Source organism: Heterodontus francisci, chromosome 33 (genome assembly GCF_036365525.1).
Source record: "Heterodontus francisci isolate sHetFra1 chromosome 33, sHetFra1.hap1, whole genome shotgun sequence".
Classification (NCBI taxonomy): Eukaryota; Metazoa; Chordata; class Chondrichthyes; order Heterodontiformes; family Heterodontidae; genus Heterodontus; species Heterodontus francisci.
This window is the reverse complement of record NC_090403.1, coordinates 53,798,329-53,823,724: the sequence shown is the minus strand read 5'-3', so window position 1 is coordinate 53,823,724 and position 25,396 is coordinate 53,798,329. Positions and strand designations below refer to the sequence as shown.

Below are 25,396 nucleotides of genomic sequence, written 5' to 3'. Positions count from 1 at the left end.
TGTCAACTGTTTCTTTCTTTCTCCACAGATGCTGCCAGACCTGCTGAGTATTTCCAGCACTTTTTTTTTGATTTCCAGCATCTGCAGTATTTGCTTTTAATCAATTTGAGTGGCAGCAAATAGTGGGGTATAATTAGGACAGTGACAAAGTACAGGAAGACATTAAGCTTGCAGAATGGGCATGTGATTGGCAAATGAGCTTCAATATCAATGTTTTCACCAGCTTTTCTTTCTCTCCCTCCTTTTAAAAGAAGGTCTCTACCACAAGATAATGTTTACAGTGGTATACAAGAACATATGAAATAGGAGCATGAGTAGGCCACGTGACTGCTTCAGCCTGCTCTGCTATTCAGTAAGATCATGGATGAACTTCTACTTCAGCTATACCTATCTGCATTTTCCTCATGTCTCAATTCTCAAAGGGTAGATACTGAAGTTGTTTCCCTGGCTGGTTCAGAGCAAGTACCTTCCCTTGAAGAAAAGGGGAAGGACTAACATTCAGAGCCCCCAGGTGTCAAGGGGTTAAAGGAGAGGGTAAAGAAAAAAGGATGCTTATGACAGTGCTCAATACTGCAGAAAATCTGGAGTGTCAAAAGTGTAGGTGAAATTAAAAGAAATTAGGAAAGCAAAGAGGGCATGATAAAATATTGGTAAGCAAAATCAAGGAAAACTCAAAGATTTTTATAAATACATTGAGGAAAAGGATAACTAAAGAAAAAGGTGGAGGATGTTGGTATGGTTCTTAATGAATAGTTTGCATCTGCTTTCACAAAAGAAAGGGGTGGTACAGACATTGCAATCAGGGAGGAGGAGTGTGAAATATTAGATGAAATTAAGTGAGAAAGTATTAAGGGGTCTGATATCTTTGAAAGTAGATAACTTCCCAGCCCTGGATGAAATGTCTCCTCAGCTGTTAAGGGAAGCCAGAGAAGAAATAGTGGAGGCTCTGACCATTTTCCAATCCACTCTGGCTGCATGTGTCCTGCCAGAGGACAGTTAACATTATACCATTGTTTAAATCTGGAGAAAGGGATAAACCTGGTAATTGCAGGCCAGTCAGCCTAACCATTGGAAAAACTTCTGAGGAACAAGATAAATTTTTTCTTTAGAAAGACACTAATTAATCAAAGACAGTCAGCATGGATTTGTTAAGGGAAGGTTATATCTGACTAACATTGAACTTTTTGAGGAGGTAACAAGGAGAGTTGATGACTGTAGTACCTTTTGGTGTAGTCTATTTGATTTTAGCAAGGTTTTTGATCAGGTCCCACATGACCAACTAGTTATGAAAGTAAAAGCCCATGGGATCCAAGGCAAAGTGACAGGTTGGATCCAAAATTGGCTTGCGGCAGGAAACAAAGGGTAATGGTTGGGTATTTTTGTGACTGGAAGGCTGTTTCCAGTGGGGTTCTGCAGTGCTCAGTACTAGTTCTCTTGCTTTTTGTGGTTTATATCAATGATTTGGACTTGAATGTAGGGGATATGATTAAGTTTGCAGACTACAAAAATTGGCTGTGTGGTTGATGGAGAAAGCTGCAGGAAGATATAAATGGATGAGTCAGGTGGGTGGAACAGTGGCAAATGGACTTCACTCCAGAGCAGTGAGGTAATGCGTTTGGGGAAGGCTAACAAAAGGGAATATACAATAAATGGTGGAATACTGAAGTGTGGAGGAACAGTGGGACCTTGGAGTGCATATCCACAGATCCTGGCTGGACAGGTAGATAAGATGGTCAAGAAGGCATGTAGGATATTTGCCTTTATTAACAGGCACAGAATGTAAGAGATGGGAGCTTGTGCTGGAGCTATATAAAGACTAGTTGGGCCACAGCTGGAGTACTACTTGAAGTTCTGGTGATTGCACTAAGTGTACAGAGGAGATTTACAAGGATGTTGCCTGGACTGGAGAATTTTAGTTGAGGAAAGATTGGACAGGCTAGGGTTTTCTTTGGAACAGAGGAGGCTGAGGGGTGACCTAATTGAAGTGTATAAAATTGAGGGCTCTGAACAGAATGGATAGCAAGGCCCTATTCCCCTTAGTTAAGGGGTCCATAATCAGGGGGCACAAATTTTAAGGTAAGGGGTATCAAGGGAGCTTTTTTGCTGAGGTGGTTGGGATCTGGAACACACTGCCTGAAAGAGTGGGTGGCAGAGGCAGAAACCGTAACATTTTAAAAAGTACTTGGATATGGACTTGAAATGCCATGACCTACAAGGCTACAAAGAGTTAGAAGGTGGGCTTAGGCTGGATGGTGACTTGTCAGCTGGTGTGGACAAGATGGGCTGAATGGCCTCCTTTCATGCTGTAAATTCTCATTCTACGAATCCAGACGAGAGGCACAGTCTCAAGGGGGTCAATCATTTAGAACTGATGAGAAACTTCTTCACTTGGAGGGTTGTGATTCTTCAGAATTGTCTACCCCAGAGAGTTAGGGATGCTCTATTGAGAGTATTTAAGGCTGGGATAGACAAAATTTTGGTCTCCGGGAAGTGGAATTCAGGTAGAAGATCAGTCATTATCATTGAATGGCAATGCAGATTTGGGACTGTATGGTCTACTCCTGCTCCTGTTTCTTATGTTGGCTTAGTATCCAAAAATCTGTTAATATACTCCAACTGAGCATCCACAGCATTTTGTGGGAGAGAATTTCAAAGGCTGTCAACCTGTTGAAGAAATTTCTCATCTGTCCTAAATTGCTGACTAACAGACTGTAACTCCTGGTTTGAGACTCTAGTCAGTGGGAACATCCTCCCAGCATCTACTCTGTCCATCCCCTTAAGAATTTTGTTGCAGTGAGATTCATCTGCATATGGCATCTAATTCCAGCTGAGGCTGGAACTCAAACTTGGGACCCATAAACAGAATGTGAAGTTGCCACTTCTAGCCCCACAGATCACCCCTGCACAAATCATTTTCAATAAAATAGGTTGTTTAAGAATTTAAATATTGAATGTAAATTAGTGATCATTTGCTTTCCTTCATTCCTGATTTCAAGTTCATGGGAGATTTTTAATGCTTCGAACATTGGTGTGGGGAGAAAATCTAGATCATTCTTCAGAAGGCATTGGTGGATGCCCTTCCAGTATCTGTCAAATTACCAGTATTCATGTGAGCCTCAGTCAGTGTCCCATAACAGAATATATCAGCATGCTTGATGCTGTCCTCAAATGACATGGACACTTCCTGGATAATGTTCAGGAGAAGCAGCCCTCCACCATTTTCTCCTCCATAAGCAGACAGAGGACCAGTGTTGTACTCTTACTGCTGCACCACCTGGGATTAGATAACTTGGTGCAGAGGATCAAAACAGAAACTTCGCTGCTGGATAAACTCACTGGTGTTGAAGGAAAATCTTCTCATTTTAAAACAGCCAACCTGGCCAGATCCTGTAGACCAATCCTCCAAGCCTTTCATTTCATAACTTGATGAAGGAAAACCATTTCCATTTTAACTTGATATTTTAGAATTGTGAAATTTTGCTCTGTGGCATCTCTTCACCCTAATGTGACTGCCTGCCACACAGATGGACTGTTCCCAAAGCATTACAGTTAACTAGCTCCCATGCCACTGTTTCACTGTACTGACTTGCTCTGCACATTACATAGAAATACAGCACAGAAACAGGCCATTTGGCCTAATCAGTCCATGCTGGTATTTGCGCTTCATTTGAGCTGCCTCCATCATATCAACATAACCCTTTATTCCCTTCTCCAAGCTTTCCCCTTAAATGCATCTATACTATTCACCTCAACTCTCTGGCAGCAAGTTCCACATTCTCTTTAAACCTGGCATATTCCTTGCTTAGTGCTACATTTGCACATTTATGCAATGAGCTGTTGGGGGAAACATTCATCCCTCTTGCTTTGATTTTGCTGTTTAAAGAGAATTAATAATTACGATCACTGGCTATGGAAATGAATTTAATTTGAGCCATACCCTTGCATTCATATAGTGCCTTATGCAATCTCAAGGTGTTTCAAAATGCTTTACAGCCCAATGAAATATCTTTGAAGTGTCGTCACTGTTGTAATGTGGGAAATAAATGTAGTTATTGGTCTTTTTGAAACCATTGGTTCCCACTGAACATTTATGGTCACCACCTAATAGAAGCATCCAATTAATTACATTCTTGTTTTAACAGGTCAAGCTCTCGACACCACTCCAAGTACTATTCACGATCCAGGTCACACTCTCGGTCATACAGGAGAAGACGCAGGAGCCGATCTTATTCACCTGTGTACAGGCGTCGGAGAAGCAGCAGCCACTCTCCCATATCAAGCAGACGACGTCATATTGGAAACAGGGTCAGTGTGCATTGTCACCCAGTGTTTTTTTTTTTACAATCAGTTCATGTAAAGAGTTTAATTTGCAGGAAAACTTGCTCTTTAGGAAATCACCTTTCTGCTAATAAACATGGATCGTGCATCCAATGCTTCTGCATCCTTTGCGCTCAGCAACACAATTCTATACAGCACAGAAACAGGTTGCAACAAAATATATTAGTTTAGCAATTCAGCATCTCACTTCAATTGTGGTCCTAACTATCTTACTGTGGATCTATGTCTGAGCAAAAGAGGTAGAATTCATAAGATCACCTGTCTAGAATTGAGTATCTGAAATGAATGAGTTGTATGGGGAGAATGTGGTCCCAGATAGCACTTGCTCTGCAATAGCCTTCATTTGTATTTCCTATTTTTCCTCATTAAAAAGGCAGGAACTTGCTACCACAGCCATGGTCAGATATAAGGCTCTATACTCTATTGACTAGTCAGTGCTACTGAAAAATTGCCTAGGAGCAACAATTGCTTGACAATTTGAATGTCTTGTACCTCTTGAGGTACATGACCTGTGGTGATTTGGTTGGGTATCTGTTTAGTACAGTTTCTTTATGGGGCTTTCATTTAGCTATATTTTTATTTAGTTTACCTCCCTTTTTTTAAAAAAAAAAGTTCACTCTTCACACCATTCTCTGATCACTGGGACAGAAACCTCTCCTTGGGTCTCCTAATGCTATTTTGCAACTGACTATTGTGTGCATAAAAATGGCTCCAATCTATTCAGCAAAGTGTTTGACCTCTGTTCAACATCTTCCTAACAACTCAGCTGAGATTTGCAAAACTGCTGATGCACTATTACTCCTATACTGAGAGATTACCAGTGCACACCAGGCTATGGTCCCACTCAATTGGATAGACATATGGATGTAAATGGAATAGTGTAGGTCAGATGATCGGCGCAACATCGAGGGCCGAAGGGCCTGTACTGCGCTGTAATATTCTAATTCTAGTTCAATGGTTAACCTATCAAATGTGCATTCTGGATGTCTAACATCCAGTATTCATTCAGAAATGTAGGTCAGTTTCTTTTCTATTAAGTGCAGTTTCTAATGGAGATTAACCAGTAGCACTAATTTTATATCCAAATTGGTGCTCTCAATATTTGAGACTGTTTCAGCTTGGATCTTTGTTGTTTTCCACTTCCAACAAGCCATACATAGTTTTTTGGTGGGCATGTGACCTGATGCCCAAGCATGCTGAATTCACTCCAGTTGACCACCAAAAGCAATACACAATGCTAATGAGATTTCTTCCCCTGCTGTGCACCCCCTTCCCTTTGACTGCATATTTCTCTCCCATTTCACCCTTGGTTACCTTGTCTGAATGCCTGTTCATCATTCTGTGGGCCTTCAGAGTGTCAGGAGCTCTCTGGCTGTGATCTCCCCACAAGTCAATCATGATTCTGACCTCACTTGAAATCCACATATGCATTTGCAGCAGGAATTAAGACTGAGAACTCTGGATAATTTTTCCCCTTCCTAAAATGGGATTGTTGGAATGAATTTTAGCACCCTTATTTTAGACAACTTAAATAAGGTAGCAGGTGCCCACCAGTATCTAGTGGTGAAACAGTGCTCTAGGAAGTGCCATCCCTTCAGGAGCAGAGAAAATTGCAGAAAAGTGAGGCTGGGGAAGTTCTACACATTCTCTCCACTGCAACCTGAGATTATATAGTCAGACATTCAAGAAAATAGAAACAAAATACTGTGGATGCTGGAAATCTGAGTTTAAACACAAAAGGCTGGAAATATTCAGGTCTGGCATCTGTGGAGAGTTAATGTTTCAGTTCTGTGACCTTTCATCAGAACTGAAAGGTCACAGACCTGAAACGTTAACACTATTCTCCACAGATGCTGCCAGACCTGAGTATTTCCAGCATTTTGTTTTTTATTTGACAAAAGGTGTAGATTTAATCAGGTTCATTCTCATGTACTGCTTTTGTCTATTGGTTTTGATTTGTTTTATTATTGAAGTTTAAAATAACTTGTGAAAATGAGCTTCCTAACAACAGTTGAGAGTACTTCAGTAGAACAGAAAACATAAACCACTACCTGGGTGGAATATGTTTTAATTTGTTAATAGTTTTACTACTGTGTACTCAGCCAATAATGACTTTATTTTGGCTCAGGCATCTGATTGGCATCCAGAACCAACCTCCCACTGATCTGCAGGATTGCAGATGAAACCAAGAGCCAATGGGGCTTATTGTTCACAAGTGGCTCGTAGCTGAAAGACACCTGACTATCTCCAAACATGTATCCATTTCATTAAAGTTTGTTCCATAGTAGCTACACAGGGAGGGAGTGCATTCTATATTACAAATATTAATGTCAGTATTCCCATTCTAAAATGAAATTTGAAGGTTCATTTTAACTACTGTTTTTGTTTCCTCTCTAGAGCAACCCAAATCCTAATAATTGCCTAGGAGTTTTTGGCCTGAGCTTGTACACCACTGAACGGGAGCTGCGAGAAGTATTTTCGCGATATGGACCACTTGCTGGAATCAATGTTGTCTACGATCAGCGGACAGGAAGATCAAGAGGATTTGCATTTGTCTACTTTGAAAATGTTGAAGACTCCAAAGAAGTATGTTTAAACAGTAGTGTGAATATCCATTTAGGGGACAAGCTAAGTGCTCTTCTGTTACAGTTCAGTCAGAAGTAACAAAAAGCCTGGCTTTGCTGTCAATCCAGTCTGAGATGTGAAAGGTATAATTTCAGATTGTCCTAAGTGAAACCACATCAAAACACTTAATGTTGCTTTTCTGTAGTTTGTGCTATGAATAGAGTAGCTAAATGTAGTACACAATTTGATAACCTTGCAAAAATCATAAATGTAAAATCTATTGCTACAATTTATTCATAGCCTTGAGGTTAACCAATTTGTACATTTAATTGCTAGTAAAAACTTCCTTCTCCCATTCTACTTTAAGATTCTATCTTTTTTTTTACAAATTTTAGAACGGGATAGCCTCAAGTAGCTGGTGCTCTAGTAGATGGAAGCCATGCTGTGTAGAAGATTCATTGGCAGCAAGACTTAAGTGTTATCCCATTTTTTTCATACTTCCCTCAAGGCACTGATTTGTTGCTTGAGTTACAGTTCCACAAGTGACTACAGTTCTTTGCCCAAATGGCTACATTTTTCTTGTCTTGAATCAAGAACAGGGTTGGTAGGTTGTAAAGTGCACCATAGCTGAACCTCGTTCAACATCCCCAAGGGAATATTGCTGATTAGCCATTAGTATTTGGAACCCTGGGACCTGAAGCAGTGCTCCCTGTAATTTGTTTCATGCATGACCTGTTTGGCATAGCACAGTCACTTTAACATTAGTGTGCAGCTGTGCATATGGGTCTCTGAGAATGTTGGTTATGTGCGACCTGTTTGTTGCACCGCGCAGTATGTTCTAGATTGTTGTGGCCGTGCACCCATGTAATTTAGAGGGAACATAGAGCTGCTATAATTAGCTTTAGGATCAATCAGTCTGACAAAAGACCAGGAATTGAACTTTTAAAACGTGGTACTCCACCAAGTAATGCCCTTGCCCATCAGACCATTGTGGGAGTTGTACAATTTTAAAGTTCTATTACTGCCTATTGCTAGCTCATCCTTGAGTAGCTTCTCTTTCCACTATTTTTAAACTGGAATAGTTTGTAGCCATAATTTACCATGTGATTCTTTCCCATTGCTTGTGGAGGCATTTGTTTTCCTAGTCAAATTGATCAGGCATTATCCCATTTTCCTAGGATTCTCTCACCTAGAAGCCTCTTGGTACCTAGTATGATATTGGCGCTCTGAAAATGGGTCCACAGCCCAGCGAATGGAGATGCTAGTAAAGGAAAAAGAACCTATCCTGAATTTTTTTCAAAATTTCTTTGACTTCACTGACATGAAATCTCAGCCATGTCTAGTAACTGTTAAGATTCTCCATAGGAACCTATGGGGAAATGATGTGGACCCTGTATCCTCACATTGTAATATGACTAGCAGAAAAAAACATAGTGCCACAGTTTGCAGATCTTGTCAAATCGTTCTTAATTTTGGTGTGGTGCACCTGAAATATCACTATTATAAAATGATGGAAATCTAGCTGATGGGGAGGGGATATAGAGATAATAAATACATTCTTTGCCTCCCTGGTTCAGTGGCTAACTACACCAACTAGTGTGACTGAGGAAAGCTCCTAGCATAGATGAACTACCTGGCATATTTTTACCCTCCCCCTCCTTTTAAAACAAGAATATTGAAACCTGAGGGACCTTAAACAGGCACATTTAACATAGTGGTTATGTTACTGGAATAGTATTCAGAGGCCAGGTCTAATTCCTGAAAATTAGAATTCAGATCCACCATGACAGTTTGTCAAAATGAAATTCAAATTCACAATCTGGAAATAAAAAGCTAGTATCAGTAAAAGTCACCATGAATTGGTTTGAATTGCTGTGTTTATATTTAAAAAAAACTGACTGGTTAAGGTCCTTGCCCTGTTTGGGCTATATGTCCCAACATGGTTGGCTCTTAACTGCCCTCAGAGTGGCTTAGCAAGCCACTTGGTTGTATCAAATTGCCATCTGCAGTGGTTCAAGAAGGCCTACCCACCATCTTGGGGGCATTAGGAATAGGTGATAAATGCCAGTCTTGCCTGTAATTTGCACATCCTAAAAATGCACTTTTAAAATTCAGCCCAGACCAGCAGTCAAATGAACCTTGTTGGTCTATAGATCAGCATTCCACTGTGCAATTCATTTATTTCAGTGAGCTGTCAGGGAATTTGATTATTGGAGATTCGTTCAGAATCATAGAATGCTTTGGCACAAAATGAGGCCATTCAGCCTGTCATGCCTGTGCCAGCTCTTGGAGCTATCCAATTAATCCCACTTCACTGTTCTTTCCCCATAGCCTTGTAATTTCTTTCCCTTTGTGTTTGAATTCTCTTGAATGTTACTATTGAATCTGCCACCACAGTCCTATCAGACGATGCATTCTGGATGAAACTTGCTGTGTATAAAACATGTTTGCTCATCTCGCGTCTGGTTCTTTTATCAATTGCCCTTGCATCTGTTTTTTCTGGTTACTTGCCCTTCTGCCATTGGAAACCATTTCTCATTTACTTCAGCAAAGCCCTTCATGATTTTGAACTATCAAATCTTTCTTTAACCCCCTCTCAAAGGGGAACAACCCCAGCTTCTCCAGTCTCCATATAACCCTCATTCCTGATATTCTAGTAAATCTCTTCTGCACCCTCTTGGGCCATGACATCCTTCTTAAAGTGTGGTGCTGAATCAAACACAACATGCTAGCTGATGAGTAATCAGTGGTTTATAGAAGTTTAGTGCATTTTCTTTGTTCTCTATTCCTCAAGCCAAGGATCCCATATGCTTTTTTAACAGCCTTCTTGCCTTGTCCTAATTAATCCCTTCAAAGATTGTGCCTCTCTTCCTGTACCCCTTTGAAATTGTACTATTTAGTTTTCTCTTTTTGGTAGAATATCAATTCACACTTCTCTGCATTAAATTTAATCTGCCATGACCTTAACCATGTCAGGTCTGTACTCTTGACATCTGTTACTATCTTCCTCTTTGTTTACTACATTGAGTTTTGTATCATCTGCATACTTTGAAATTATGCCCTGCATTCCTAAGTCAAGGTCATTAAGAGCAATGGTCCTAATACCAAACTCTGGGGAACACCATTGTATAACTTTCCTTTAGTCTGGAAAAACTGTTCACGCCTGCTCTGTTTTGTCCTTTTTAAACAATTTTGTATCCATGCTTTAATCCACTAGGCTTTAATTTTGCTAACTAATCTATTATGTAGTATTTTGAGCACCTTTTTTTGAAAGTCCACACAGCATCAACCCTCTAACTTCATCAAAAAACTGTTAGTCAAATGTGATTTTGTCTTAACAAATCTGTGCTGACTTTCATTTTATTAGCCCATACTTTTCCAAGTGCTAACTAATTTTGTCCCAGTTTATTGTCTCAAGGTTTCCCTATCACTGTTAGGCTGACTGGCCTGTATTTGCTGGGTTTATACCTTTTTTGAAATGTAACATTTGAAAAATCCTTTGGCATTGCCCCCATATCCAAGGAGAATTTCCACCCTTGCTTCCCTTAGTAACTTGCAGTGCATCCCATCTGGACTGGGTGACTTTTCTACTTTGAAGACTGCCTACTTTTTAAGTACATCCTCTTTACCTATTTTCATCCTATCCAATATCTTTGGCTCTTGCTACCACATTGGCAGCATCCTCTTTAGTGAAGACAGATCCAAAGTACTGAAATTACTCATTTAGTAACTTCACCTCCAGAAGATCATTTTGATCCTTAATCAGCCCCAACTATTCTTTGACTTCCCTTTTACTATTTGTTTATGAAAGACTTTTGAGTTCCCTTTTGTGTTGGCCACTAATATCTTATTTTGTTCTTTGCCTTTTTAAAATCTCCTCTGTACTTTCTATATTCAGCTTGGTTCTCTCCTGTATTAACCTTCCAATTGTATTAAGCCTCCTTTTCTGTCACATTTTGACCATCTTTCTTCATCCAAGAAGCTCTAGCTTTGGCTGTCTGTCCTTTTCACCTTTTGGGAATGTCTATTCTGTATGCAAACCATCTTTTCTTTGAAGGCCTCTGATTTGTTCAATTAGTTTTGCCTGCCAATTTTTGATTCTACCCTGGGCCAGATCTCTTCAGCTCACTGAAGTTGGCCCTTTAAATATTTTTACACTTGATTGCACTCCTTTTCTGTAACTAATCTAAACCTTATGATATTAGGATCACTGTTCCCCAAATGATGCCCCACCAAAACGTGCTCCACTTGCCCCACTTTATTCTCCAGAATTAGATATAACATTGCTTCCTGAATCATTGGACTGGAAACACATTGATCAAGAAAGTTCTCGTCGCCATTTCATGAATTCTCCTCCCCTTGCTCTTCACACTTCCCCAGTTTGAGGATATTTGAGGTCTCCAATATTACTACTGTAGTTCATTCTTTCTGTAATTTGTCTGTCAATTTGCTCCTTTATCTCCTTCCTGCTATTTGATGACTGATTTGTATATATCCAATATGTAATAATTCCTCTATTCCTTAATTCTAACCAAATAAACTGTTGTTGGCTCCTCACTACATCATCCCTCTTTAGGGCTATAATAGTTCCTTTGAATACTGCCAGCCATCCTTTTTTCCTTTCATCTTTTCAGAATACCTTGTAGCCAGTAATAAGTTCCCAATCCATCATTTCTTTTGAACCAGGTCTGTTACTGCCATGTGGGCTATTGTAGCTGGCAAAACTTTTAGCACTGCTTGTACATGCCCAGGACATGTTTACTGTTGAGGGTGAGTCCCTCAAACTTGGTTATTGAGACTCATAATCAAAACAGTTGATTTAAAAAAAAAAAATTAAAATAAAAATCCCAAGTAACTTTTGAGCAATTTAGTGTTCTGTATGTACTTTGAATGTTGGTCGCACTACACTCTGCTTGCCTTAAATTGAGCAAGCGTGGAGATGGTGATTGTTTAGTACTGCAAAAGATGTTAAATGCAGGTATAATTAAGGCAATCTAATGGCAAGGCAAGTTGGGTATACCAATGTAATGTGCCACAGAACAGTTGGATGAGAATACATGTTGAGTACCTAACCTTGATGAAACACAATTGTCAGCCTCCCCTGAGGAAGCAAAAATCGAGAATGAGACACGAGTAGTCCTTTGTTACCTGCCTGTCCAATGTGAGCTGCAGTGTGACGGAGGTCTGAGGGATAAATTGTGAAAGTATAAAAGCTCCCTTTGCACAGAAGTAATTTAAACCCTATTTTATTCGGTGCCTTAATAGGAGCGTTTGGAACTTGCTTCAGATTGTCAAACAAAAGTTTGCAACGAGATCCTCAATTTGAAACTGATGCCATTGGTCCAAGCTTTTAAATGCCTGGGGCTGCACGATTGGAAAGGAGTGCTTTGGATCTGCGAGCACGTGACCTCCCAGGCACAGGCTTGATTGGGGGATTGCTCGGATTGTTGCAAAGTGGAGCTTACTGATTGGGCTGCGTGTCTGAATTTTATTTGGTGCGTGTGTAGCTCCTCTTAACCATTCAGCAGCGCAGGAGAGACTTCGGCTGCAAGGGCATACCTCGCCCTCGCGAGGATAGACAGCAGAGCACTAGCTGAGCATCACAAGGAGCTAGCTATCTGCACGAGTGTTGAGTTCTGCTGTAAGGTGTTGGCCTGCTTGTATTTGCTTCCCCCGCCCCAGTTTTCATAGTGCTTCTCATTTGGGCAAGAGTTGGGTACCTACTTCAAATGTTTTTTAAAAGGTGACAGCTAGACGTGACATAATGGCAACTTTAACAGTTGCAATAGTTTTCCTATAGGTATCTAATTTGTCAAGATGGGCAGCTTGTTTTTATCTGTGGCATGATAGAGGAATAGTAACCAGTCAAGGTTGGAAGGGGTTGAAGTAGAAACCTAGAAGTAACACACCATGTGTTTGATAGAACAATTCTCTGAAATGTGAGTTTTGCTTTTCCTTTTCATAGGATCCAAACAAGACATGTTTCATAAATATGTATTTAGCTGGTCTACTTTGTCCCTAATCTGATTAAAAATTTTTGTAGTGGAGAGCAGGCACAGGCAACAGGCTGAATGGCCTTCTGTACTGTAACTATTCTGTTTTTTAAATGACAAGATCTTAATGGAAAAAGAGGATCATAAACAGCTAATGTCACAGGATGGAAATGTTCAGTTGTTCACATGTAAACAAAAGTAACAGTTCTGTGGTTTATTTTTGTGGTATCTGCAATTTTGGAACATTTTGTGTTGTAATTGGCAACATTTTCAGCATTTCCATATTTTTATAAACTGAGAGCGGACAGACTGCTAAACTGTTTCAATCCAACCAGTGGAAATTCTAGACTTGCCCATTTAATCAGGACAAGTAGATCTCTAGATTACTGCATGTTTTCTTACTAATGTGTGCCCAGTATAAATTTTCATCTACAAATTCACAGTGGCGCAGTGGTTAGCACCGCAGCCTCACAGCTCCAGCGACCCGGGTTCAATTCTGGGTACTGCCTGTGTGGAGTTTGCAAGTTCTCCCTGTGTCTGCGTGGGTTTTCTCCGGGTGCTCCGGTTTCCTCCCACAAGCCAAAAGACTTGCAGGTTGATAGGTAAATTGGCCATTATAAATTGTCACCAGTATAGGTAGGTGGTAGGGAAATATAGGGACAGGTGGGGATGTTTGTTGGGAATATGGGATTAGTGTAGGATTAGTATAAATGGGTGGTTGATGTTCGGCACAGACTCGGTGGGCCGAAGGGCCTGTTTCAGTGCTGTATATCTAATCTAATAATACATCCTTCCAATGAGATATTGTGAAATTCCAGATTATGCATTGCCTGCTGTACTGTAGTTGCCAATGTTCCATAATTTTAAATCTTTCATAATTTGGGAGGTGTGGGTAGACCATCCTGATCTTTTTGCTTTCATCACTAGATAAACTAGGTGGAATTTTAAACAGCAGTGTATCTATTTCTAATGGTGTATAAACAAGCAACTAAATGTTCGCTCTTCTGTTTTCTCTTGCCTTCTCCATTTTTTTAATGAATGGGAAACAGCAATTCTGTAATTTCTTTCAATGAATTTCCCTGCACCACATCTTAGTACTATAAATAAATGGCCTTATTCCTAATTTTCCCATTTTGTGCTGCCATTTATGTAATCTCCTTTCATTAATGTAATTATGCAAATTTAAAAATAAAACGTGTTTTTGGCTGGGAAATATAAAAGGGCATTGCAGCTCATGACAAAACTTTAATCAACTTTTCTCTTTTTACATATCTGTTTCCAGCATTGTTCATGCTAATTGGTATTTAATATATTAGCTGCAGGATCAATTCATGCCCTGTTTATGTTACTCTGCTCCAGCTGCAGTTCTCTTCCTATGACTAGATATTATGCCTGTTCAGAACATCACTCCCAGTGGTTAAAATTTGAATAGAGATTCCACACTAAAAATTTAAATCTACTCCAGGTAAATTTACCAAGTGGCCAGTCTGAGCAATTTTAATCCGTTTCAGCAGTCCAGTTAGTCCATGTGGCAAAGTGTAGGAAAGTGTTTCACACCCAGGTTTCTTCCCAGTCAAAAACTTGCAATATAAGCATGTCTTAATGTTAATTAGCTCAGTGGCATTACCTTTGTGGGAAGTTGCAAGTTTTTCAGTTAATCACTGAGCTTCACTTAATTTTTTTTTGTTGCAAATCATGACATTGAGAAAAACAGCATCAAAGTAATGCTTAGTTTCTTCTCTACAGGCAAAGGAGCGTGCTAATGGAATGGAACTTGATGGCAGGCGCATTAGGGTAGATTATTCCATTACAAAACGACCCCACACTCCAACTCCAGGAATTTACATGGGCAGACCAACAACGTGAGCTTAGTCTTTCATATAAAACCTATATTTTTGCACACTACCTTCCTTTTTTATAGTAGATACTGAATTGGGCAAATGTCCCCATTTTTTGACATTTTACAGCAGTGTTCGTTCTTCTCATTACAATGACTCTTACAGTGAAAGATATGATGACCGGGATTACAGCTACAGGTAATTCTTGATTCAAACTGGATATGGTCTATTTATGGACATTATTGTCACTAATTTTTACATTCCCGTGCATACCTTCCACAATTCTGACTCTGGTTGTGTCCCTTCCAACACTGTACTCTTGAATTCCCTTCCAAAGCCTGTCTGCCTTGCTGATTCTCCCCATGTTCAAAAAGCCTCCTGAAACCTGACTTTTTTTGCTAATGCCTTTAGTAACCTCTCTGCTCCCCCTCCACTTTGGTAAAGTACTTTGAAGTATCCAAGTTGAAGGTGCTTTACATATGCCTATTCTACCCAAATCTTAAAGGGAGAAGGGTGAATTAATTGGTTTATTAGATTTTAGTAAGACTTTCCCAACTGTTGTCCATACTTTGTCAACTTCCAGACTCAAATTTCAATGCTATCCTGGCCAGCCTTTTATCCTCCATACTCCATAAATCTTAGCTTATCCTAAACTCTGCTGCATATATCCCACCCTGCACTGTTGCACTTGCTCCTATCCTTGCTGTCTCTACCTTTTCTTTAAAATGTCCCTTTAAAACTTAACTCAGCTTTTGGTCATCTCTCCTAATACCTCATTTTGTGACTTTGCCAAATTTGTTTAACACTCCTCTAAGTACTTTAGAACATTTACAACATTATGGGTGCTTTATAAATGAAAGTTTTTGCTTACTTTGGTTCTTTGTCTTCAATGCCTCCAATTTAAAGTGTTCATCCCCTCTTTATATGCCTTCATGGTGTTGGCCCTCCATTCTTCTGACTTCCTCTAGCCTTAACAGCTCTCCCGGAACTCTTCCAACTTTGGCCTCTACATCTCCCTCCCTTTGCTCCACTGTTGGCATCTATGCCTTTAGCCATCAGGTTCCTCACTCCAGAATTCCTTTCCTGAACCTGTCTGCAATTTACCTTCCTTGCTTCCTTCAAGACCTAACTTAAAATCCAGCTCTTCTGTCAATCTTGTTAACTCCTCCTAATGTCGTTCTTTGGCTCAGTCACCATTTTTGTCTAATTACATTCCTGTGAAACACCTTGAGTGTTGCTCTACATTAAAGGCACACATTATGTAAATTCAAATTGTTGAAATGAATCAGTGACTCATTCTTTCAAAAGCCTATAATGTAACATGTGGATAGATTAATTTTAACTCCATAATGTCAAACTACTCACTTTATTCAAGTTGGTTTGCACTACTAGGATTTGTAAATGAAACACAAATTGTTCACCTGCAGACAAACTAGACCTGTGTATTTTTTATAGCTTGCTGAATTTTGAGGGAAAGTGAAGCAATCACAATTGTGTTAAAGCTTATTTTGGTATTTCTATTGTACAAATACAGTAACTAGTGAATATCTTTAAATGTGAGTATTGCTGAAAAAGACAGGCTGTCAAAGCTTTTTGTCCTGCACTCATCAGGGCAGAGGCAAGAATGCCAGATTTCAAAGGGAGCAACAATTTATACTGCATGAGAAAAAGATGCTGATTAGTTGGCAAGTTGACTCTGGTCAAGGTGTTGCCATGGAGAATGCACCAGTGAGTTTTGGTTTAATTCAAAAAAGTGCAACACCTGGACAAGTTTCTTGTCTCCTGTTTTTGAATATATGTAGCTTCTAGCAAGCCTGACAATCTCAGATTGGTTGTTAGTGTAATTCTTAGCACATTTTGGATTGTTTAGCAAGTGCTGTTCAATCGCAGAACTGCATCTAACATTAGACATTGTGTACTGAGTTTTGCATGTACAGGCTGACTACAATCAGCACTCATGCCTATTGCAAACAGTCAAAGGGATGTGCTGTTTGATGCAATGCGCCTGCCATTTGGACATATGGCCTACGTACCTTGCATCGCACTGGAATTAATATACCACGTTACTTTGTCGTAGGCAGAATGTCTTTTTGGCTTGACTGCAGCATTGCTACTGCGTAGTATGAAATGGCTAGCTTCCCCACCTTTTTTGCTCAAATTTTTGCGATTCCTTACCCTCCCAGGGTAATTTGAGGTAAACTGGGCATTTTTCAGGTCCGAAAGTGGTGGCCTTGGGTCCATTCAGGAGTATACACAATGAGCAATGATCTGATCGGGGTAGCCATTATCCTGCAGGATAGCTTGGCACCCTATTTGGCATCAAGCTTGCATGGTCAGCAATTGGCTTGGGCTCTTTGCTGATGAGGCCAATCTGTAGGAGCTTATCAGTTTCTGAGAAATGTTTTCTATGGAATGACCCCTAACCACCTACCCCTTGTGTACTTCTGATATGTAGATCGGTTTGATATATTTGAATCTGCAGCTGTAAGAATTTTCTTTTTTAATGCACTCCACCTTCTGCTCCATTTCAACTGGAAATTTTGAGCACTTGAATGAGCTCCTTTCTTCGATGTGCTGGTTGAGGAATGTCTACTGCATGCCTACCTTCACCGGTCGATATGCACATTGGGATTCTTACAGCTCCACACTATAAATTTGGCCTTACTGTTGATCTAAGGCCTGAGCCATTTGCTCACCATGCAAGCTTGACACTAAAATGAGGCACATTAAAGCTATCCTGAAGGATAATGGCTATGCTGATATCATTGCTCATTGTGTATTGTGCATACTTGTGGTCCTAAGGTGGCCACTTTTGGACTCAAAGTGCTTAGTCAACTTCAGATTACCCTAGAAGGGTAAAGTATCTCAATCTGAGCAACAGTTGAAGCTAGCCATTTCACATTGTTACTATGCAGTAGTAACACAAGTGTATTTTCCACTAACAGGGTGCTGCCATCAAGCCAAAGATATTCTGCCTGCCACATAAATGGGTAATTGGTATATGAATTCCAGTGCTGGCACAGTGCCAGGTACCTAGGCTGTATGTCCCAACGGCTGGCAGATTTTATCAAACAGTACATCCCTTCAGCTGTTCGCAGTAGGCAAGAGTACTGACTGTACTCAACCAGCCTGTACATGCAAAACTCAACACAATGTCTAACATTTGATTCTGCAGTTGAACAGTCCTTACTGAACAATTCAGTGTGCTGAGAATTACACTAACAACCAATCTAAGATTGTCAGACTCAATGTGGCTCACTGTAGCTTGTTAGAAGCTACATATATTCATATGCAGTGGCTTGTCCTCTGCAGGCAAAAGAGCATCCAGGCATTGTGCCTTTTTTGAATTAAACAAGAGCTGGGAGGCAATAGCTCCCTGGTGCATTCTCCATGGCAATGCCTCAATCAGTTGACTTGCCAACTAATCACCCTTTTCTCCTGTGGTATAAATTGTTGCTCTCCTTTGAAATCTGGCATTCTTTCATCTGTTCTGATTACAAGGTGAAAAGCTTTGACAGCATGTCTCTATTTTTCAGCAATACTGAAGATCTTTACATTTCTTAAATGGATGTGTAGTTTTTTTTAAACTTTGCTGCCAGTTTGGAGTTTGTAAGCAGTGAGGTTGTGCTCATGGTAATCAAATTCCTAGTTGTATTCTGGATTTCATTTGTAAACATTTTTTTCTTCCTAGAAAACATTCACCTTCACCCCATTACAGAAGATACAGATCTCGATCTCGTTCTTACACCCCACGTAAGTTTTGAGGCCTGTAACTTCTCTGCAGCCTTCTAAAATGTTTTAAAAAAAAAAAAAAAATCACCAGATTTTGAAGTGATGTGTTTTGTTTCTGCAGGTCGATACTGATGACAGCTACCAAGTATTTCCTACCAGTTTAAACAGATGGGAACCTTTGCAAACCAACAGGGAATTTTTAAAACTAAAGTGAGAATCCTCAGGCATTGTAGTGCTTTTTTAAAAAAAATCTTCAATTACTTTAAGCAAAGCGCTATAATCAGAAGTAGTGTCTCATTTTAAGATATAATTTTGTGGTGCCTCACTAAGTTGTATTGCTTCTATGGTGAGAGGGAGTCTGTCTTTTTAATAGGAGACCTACAATGCAGTATTGTGTTGCATTAAATCTCAATTATTGCAGTCATATAATTTCTAGTACATATGTACTCATTACTTTGGGATATTAAGCAAGGTGTCTTCATGCACTGTTTGGTTATGCATACTTTATAAGAAAAGATTCAGTTGTAAAGCTGCTTTATGGGAAGTGGTGACATGCAATAAATGTCTTGGACACAGAATGTATGACTTGATTTTCTTGTGCTGAATAGGTGATGAATGTCAGGTGCAACCTTGACCCTTTTCAGGTTGTAGTTTTGTAGCTTGAAAGTACCAGTACAGCACTTTTTAAAAGAACCTGATTTTGTGATCTTTATACATTATACCATTCAGTGTTCCAGTTTATAGAAAGTGTACAGAATGGGGAGGAGTTCTTTTTATTGCATTGAAATATTTTGTGCAAATTTCAAAAGGATTATCCAGAAAGCCAAGCTCTAACTCTAATTCCCTTGCCATGGCTCAATATATTTATCCAAGAGTAGCCAAGTGCCTCAAGCCAGCAGAGTCCCAGAATCAATTCTTCTCTAGTGAGTTAGCAGAAATCAGCCAGGGTGAAAGTCTAAGTGTACCTCCATATCACTGGGTTAAAGATGGTGGGGAAATTGGCCAGAAGTTCCTCCTCGCTACCCAACATCCATCAGTGGAGTTGGGTAGTAACAGATTAGGTATAATAGCGACAGGTTAAATAGCATACTGGCACTTATAAAAGCCCATATGTGAATAATGACAACCCAGGCAAGCACTGCAGGGTGACTAGTGCCTATGGAATCTTATCCCAGTAAGGTGTCACTTAAGGAGGAGAGGGGAAGAATTGGCAAGAGGGAAGTTTAAAGAACTGAATAAGTGGTTCCATAGCTGAAAAAAGTTTGACATGAAGATTGCTGGAGTTGTGGATAGTGTGGAAGGCTGTTGTAGGTTGCAATGGGACATTGACAGGATGCTGGGCTGAAGTGGCAGATGGAGTTCAACCTGGAAAAGTGTGAAGTGATTCATTTTGGAAAGTCGAATTTGAATGCAGAATATAGGCTGAAAGACAGGATTCTTGGTAGTGTGGAGGAACAGAGGGATCTTGGGGTCCATGTCCATAGATCGCTCAAAGTTGCCACCCAAGTTGACAGGGTTGTTAAGAAGGCGTATGGTGTGTTGGCTTTCATTAACAGGGGGATTGAGTTTAAGAGCCGCGAGGTTATGCTGCAGCTCTATAAGGCCCTGGTTCGACCACACTTGGAATATTGTGTTCAGTTCTGGTCACCTCATTTATAGGAAGGATGTGGAAGCTTTAGAGAGGGTGCAGAGGAGATTTACCAGGATGCTGCCTGGACTGGAGGGCATATCTTACGAAGAAAGGTTGAGGGTGCTAGGGCTTTTCTCATTGGGATGAAGAAGGATGAGAAGTGACTTGATAGAGGGGTACAAGATGAGAGGCATAGCTAGTGGATAGCCAGAGACTATTTCCCAGGGTGGAAAGGGCTATCACCAGGGGGCATAATTTTAAGGTAATTGGAGGAAGGTTTTGGGGAGATGTCAGAGGTAGGTTCTTTATACACAGTGGTGGGTGCGTGGAATGCGCTGCCAGTGGTGGTAGAAGCAGATGCATTAGGGGCATTTAAGCGACTCTTGGATAGGTACATGGATGATAGTAGAATAAAGGGTATGTAGGTAGTTTGATCTTCGAGTAGGTTAAAGGTTCGGCACAACATCGTGGGCCGAAGGGCCTGTGCTGTGCTGTACTGTTCTATGTTCTAAAGTGCACCTTTTGCTTAAAATTTGTGCTGTTAAAAAAATTGAGACAAATGAATAAGTGGATACTTTTTTCTGTCCTTAAGATTTGAGGCTGTAACTTGGCTTGTTTTGAAAGGTCGTTAACCTGTCAAATTCTTGCTTTATTTTGTGATTCCACTTGTGGATGAATCTAAAACTAGGTGTCAAGTATAGGATAGTCACTAATAAATCCAAGGTAGGAATTCAGGAGAAGCTGCTTTACTCAGTGGTTAGAAAGTGGAACTTACAGCCACATGGAGCAGTTGACTAGCATGAATACATTTAAGGGAAAACTTGATAAGTACATGAGGGAGAAATGAATAGAAGGATCTGTTGATAGCTATGAAGTAGAGTGGGAAGAGACTTGTGTGAAGCATAAGTGACTGCATAGACCAGTTGGATCAAATAGGTGGTTTCTATTTTGTAAATTCTGTTTCTTAAAAAAAAAACTTGTAAATTTTCCACAAACATTAGATGTAATAACCTAGGAATTTGCATTGAGAAACTTGAGTTTGGCATCTCCAAGTTCATTATTTTAGAACACCTGGCTATCCAAATTACTGAGCCTGAACTCTAAATGTAATCTGTTAATGTTCAGTCACCAATACACCATGTGATGTTTTGTAATGACTATTACAAGTGGAGACTGGATAGTGCTCACCCAAAACAAATAGTCATAGCATTTGTTATCTTTCCTATTTTTACTGATCTATAAAACACCAGAGGTTAGAGGAATTTAAAGGCGTGCTTTGTTCTACAGTAAAGTTTGGCTTAACCAAACAAGTGCACTTGTGACAATTAAACTGGTAAATAAGGAGGTGGGAGGTCAGGACTGCAATTTAGAACATATGGAATGTATGATTTGTTCAATGAATGCAATGCACACATGACATACATTTTCACTTTTTAAAGTACTTGTTTTGCTTTATGTGCAGATGTCAAAAATCATTCCATTTTTTCCCCATGTGCAAGTGCCTTTTAATTATTTGTAAAGCTAAGGCTGAAATTGTAAATTGCGTGGCTCATGCAGGTGTGAATCCATGTTCTATCAATATGCAATAGTATGTTGGAGCTCTGGTGCTTCAATTGCACAGAATAAAGAACAGTACAGCACAGGAGCAGGCCATTTGGCCCTCCAAGCCTGTCAATCTTGATGCCTGTCTAAACTAGAACCTTCTGCACTTCCGGGGACTGTATCCCTCTATTCCCATCCTGTTCATGTATTTGTCAAGATGCCTCTTCAACGTTGCTATCATACCTGCTTCCACCACCTCCCCCAGCAGCAAGTTCCAGGCACTCCCCACCCTCGAAAGAACTTGCCTCGCACATCCCCTCTAAACTTTGCCCCTCACACCTTAAACCTATGCCCCCTAGTAACTGACTCTTCCACCCTGAGAGAAAGCTTTTGGCTATCCACTCTGTCCATGCCACTCATAACTTTGTAAACCTCTATCATGTCTCCCCTCCACCTCTGTGTATAACAATATACAGGGTGTCATGCTAGGCCCCCACCTGCCATGAACACTGACTTTAAACTGTTACTGGAGTGAAGAAAGGACTTGTTAAACAGATCAGCCATAGCTGGAAAAAACAATTTACATAGTAACAGACATTGAAGGTGAGGAAGTGCATTCCAGGGCCTGCTAAGAGCATACAATCCACAAGGGCCAAGACTAGTTAGACCACCTGGTCGCATGACTACCTGGCTGTTCCAGGGTTTTCTTTTGAACTGGCCAGAGTTTAAAGGCAGAAAGCAGAATGCTCCTGGACTGAAGATATCTCCTGCCTGATCCCATCTTTCTCAAGCCTCTGAATCCACTAAAGACACATAAACCCCAAAAGGAAAGTCTCCTATAGTGGGCAGCAACAAAAAGGAAGTCAAGGACTCCACAGTGAGCTCAAAGAACTGCAACAACTCTTCAGATATTGCCTCAAACCTTTCCACTTTACTTTTTCTGTCTCTATTTGCACATGTATTGCATATGCATGCTAGTGTGGGCATGTCATGTATCTGTAGGTGTCAATTGAGTTAGAGTTTAAGTTTAATAAATGTCAACTTTAAACCTAAGCCTGTTTTTGCTAGTTTCTTTGCCTTGTAATTGGAAAGCAGTGAACAAGAATACACTGAGGTGGAGCTAAAACAGTTTAAAATTAAACCCTGTTACGGTAAGACCAGGGGAAGGCTGAGGGACCCCTAGAACCTTTCTGTCCTGGTCTTGAGGGCAATACAGCTCCTCAATTGATGTTTGGCAATCAGGTGAGGCCATAATTGGGTTCTGCCATGATCTCTCATTTGTGGTAGAATAGTTTGCCTGTGTTCTCTTAGGCTCATGTGAAGGAAAGGCCACTTGAGTGAGGTACAGGAGGACAACTGGTGCTTGTGGGATCTTCAGTAAGAATTGATGCCTTTTGGGTGAAAATTGAGTCAGGTGGATTTTTTTAAAAAAACTACATTTGGACAAAGATAAAGCTACAGAAAAGTTAGTCATCTTAATCTGACTTCCTTACTCCAGCATACTGTGGTGCCTTATTTAAAGTTGTGAAGAATACCCTGTACAAGTGGCTTTAAAGGAAGTGGATCCAGGTGATAAAAATTATTCCTTAATCTTTCCATGAAACTAAATTTTTTTCATTCAATTTTAAGCACTGATCATTTGCCTAGACCCTCGGCCATGCAGGCTGATCATGGACTATAATGATGAAAATAACTTGATAGAGCTCCCTGATCCTTCATAAAGTTAGCTCCTAATCTGAGTACTGCTTATAAAGCATTGATGTGCTTAAAATCTGTGACTGTCCTTCCACACTCCATTGGGACAATTATAGATAAGTTGGGATAAAGTGGCAAGATTAGTTTTTGTAATTCTATCAACCTGCAGTAGTAAATAGATTTAAAAAAAAATAAACTAGGCTGTGGGTGGGTGTGGTGGTGGAATCTTACTGCATGCTTTAATCAGGAAACAATGCATGGAGTCATGAAATGGAGAGAACATTGTAATGAGGCAATGACTGGAGTTAATGCCTTTTACATTGTGATTCCATAAATTATGCAGTGAAAGCCATATTTGACAATTTCCTGTTTAATGCAGTTTTTAAACCTGTTCATGTATCGTTTTAAAATTTTCAGTGAACATTTTTGGTTGGAATGTAATAGTGATCTTTTAAGGAATCAACCGTGATCTCAATATGCTGCAATTTTTTTTAATGTTTAAAAGGCTGTCAATTTTTCACTTCCACTAAGAATACAAACCTATTTTAATCCATTTGTGAGCAGATCCTTTGACTCACTTTACATGTTTGGGCTATTTCTGTTTCTCCTTGAAGCTCACAATGTTAAGAAATAACATCAATGTCACACTTTTCATGACCTCAGGATGTCCTAAAGCACTTTGCAGCCAATGAAGTGCTTTTGAAATTGAGTCATTCTTGTAATGTAAGAAAAGTGGCAAGAAATTTGCAGACAAGGTCTAGCAAACTGCAGAGATAAATGACTAAATCTGTTATTGGTTGACATACAAGTACTAGCCAGGGCACTGAACACCCCTGATCTCCAAATAGTGCTGTGGGCCCTTTTATTGCCACCTAAAGGGAGTATTGCATTGTCAGCCTAAATGATGTGCTGAAGTCTCCAGTGGGGTTTGAACCCATGACCTGACTCCAGTGGAATGCTAGCACTGAGCCACAGTTGTCAAACATTGTCAAATGTACTATAGAAAAAGTTGTCTTGCATAATATATTTTATGACTTGTCCAGTTTGACCAACTCAAGTTGCAGATCAATGGAACCTTTAAACAAAGTTGTTTTTAAAGCATTGTACAACTTGATAAATGTGGTCAGAGCAGACATGTTTGCTATATCTTAAATGTGGAATACAAGCTTATAGCTTAATTATTCAGCTCCTTGGTGGCATAATATGTATAAAATAAAACTGTAGTTCTAAAGCAGCCTGACCAGAAAATCCCAAGTTTGAATTCTGCTTGGTCTTTTTTGATCTGTCTGGCCAGTAACTGGATACTGCACTTGGCCTCAGTACCTTGTTCAGGGTGAGAGGAAATCAGCTGCTTCCTGTTGACTGTAATCAATAACCCTTGGAACCACCTTGTTTGTGATCACAAAGCAATGAATCTTAGCTGGAAAGTGCATGTCCAGTGAACAGTCAGTCAAGCTGAACTTTGCCTTCCAGGGTCAAATAAGTGGCAAGGACAGAAGTTAGTAATTCAAGAGTAGTTGGAGTATGTAATGCTTTGCCAGCAAGGTGAGGTGGAGGCTGGGACCATTTGGATAAATGTGAAGTGGAGAAAAATGCCAGTGGGCAGTTTATTTTGGTAAAAACAAGCACATACAGTAGACCAGATGGCCACCTCTAATGTAAACTTGTGGTTCTATCGATTCACTGTCTAGACCTGCAAGAAAAATGGTCAGTTGGGTGATCTAGTGGAAGGGTGCTAATGCTTGAGGGAATACTCCACACCTCGTGGGAAGATGAGGCTAGAAAATGGGGGAGGGAAGACTTTGGAAATCTAAAGTTTTAATAAAGTAAATCTGTCATTATTCATACTCCGGAAACAATTATGACTTGCACCCAATGGTAAATAAGTGTGTAAGCATCCAGTTGCTCTTCCCCCAACATTTCCCCTCTGCTGGATGTGATTTCAGAATCCAGTAGTGTTCTAGTACTTCATCCATGTGCCCATTCTTCATGGGTGAACTTAGTGAATGGCAGCAGACTATTTCACCATGACAAAACAGCTGACACATATGCAATGACTGAGC

General features: G+C 40.1%; 1 protein-coding gene across 3 annotated transcripts in view; it reads left to right on the top strand.

The window, feature by feature from the left end:
- LOC137348216 (transformer-2 protein homolog alpha-like) overlaps nucleotides 1–22,681 on the top strand; it is a 31,934-nt gene extending 9,253 nt beyond the window's left edge. Inside the window, exons 3-8 of one of the 3 annotated variants that reach the window (XM_068013583.1) lie at nucleotides 4,143–4,305; nucleotides 6,736–6,924; nucleotides 14,643–14,758; nucleotides 14,864–14,932; nucleotides 18,426–18,487; nucleotides 18,567–22,681. In XM_068013583.1, coding sequence (XP_067869684.1) covers nucleotides 4,143–4,305; nucleotides 6,736–6,924; nucleotides 14,643–14,758; nucleotides 14,864–14,932; nucleotides 18,426–18,487; nucleotides 18,567–18,598 — 631 coding nt within the window. In that variant the 3' untranslated portion in view covers nucleotides 18,599–22,681. Of the gene's footprint in view, nucleotides 1–4,142; nucleotides 4,306–6,735; nucleotides 6,925–14,642; nucleotides 14,759–14,863; nucleotides 14,933–18,425; nucleotides 18,499–18,566 lie in introns of those variants that run through there. The other 2 variants (XM_068013584.1, XM_068013585.1) reach the window with 2 other exon arrangements.
- The last annotated feature ends 2,715 nt before the right edge of the window (nucleotides 22,682–25,396 follow it).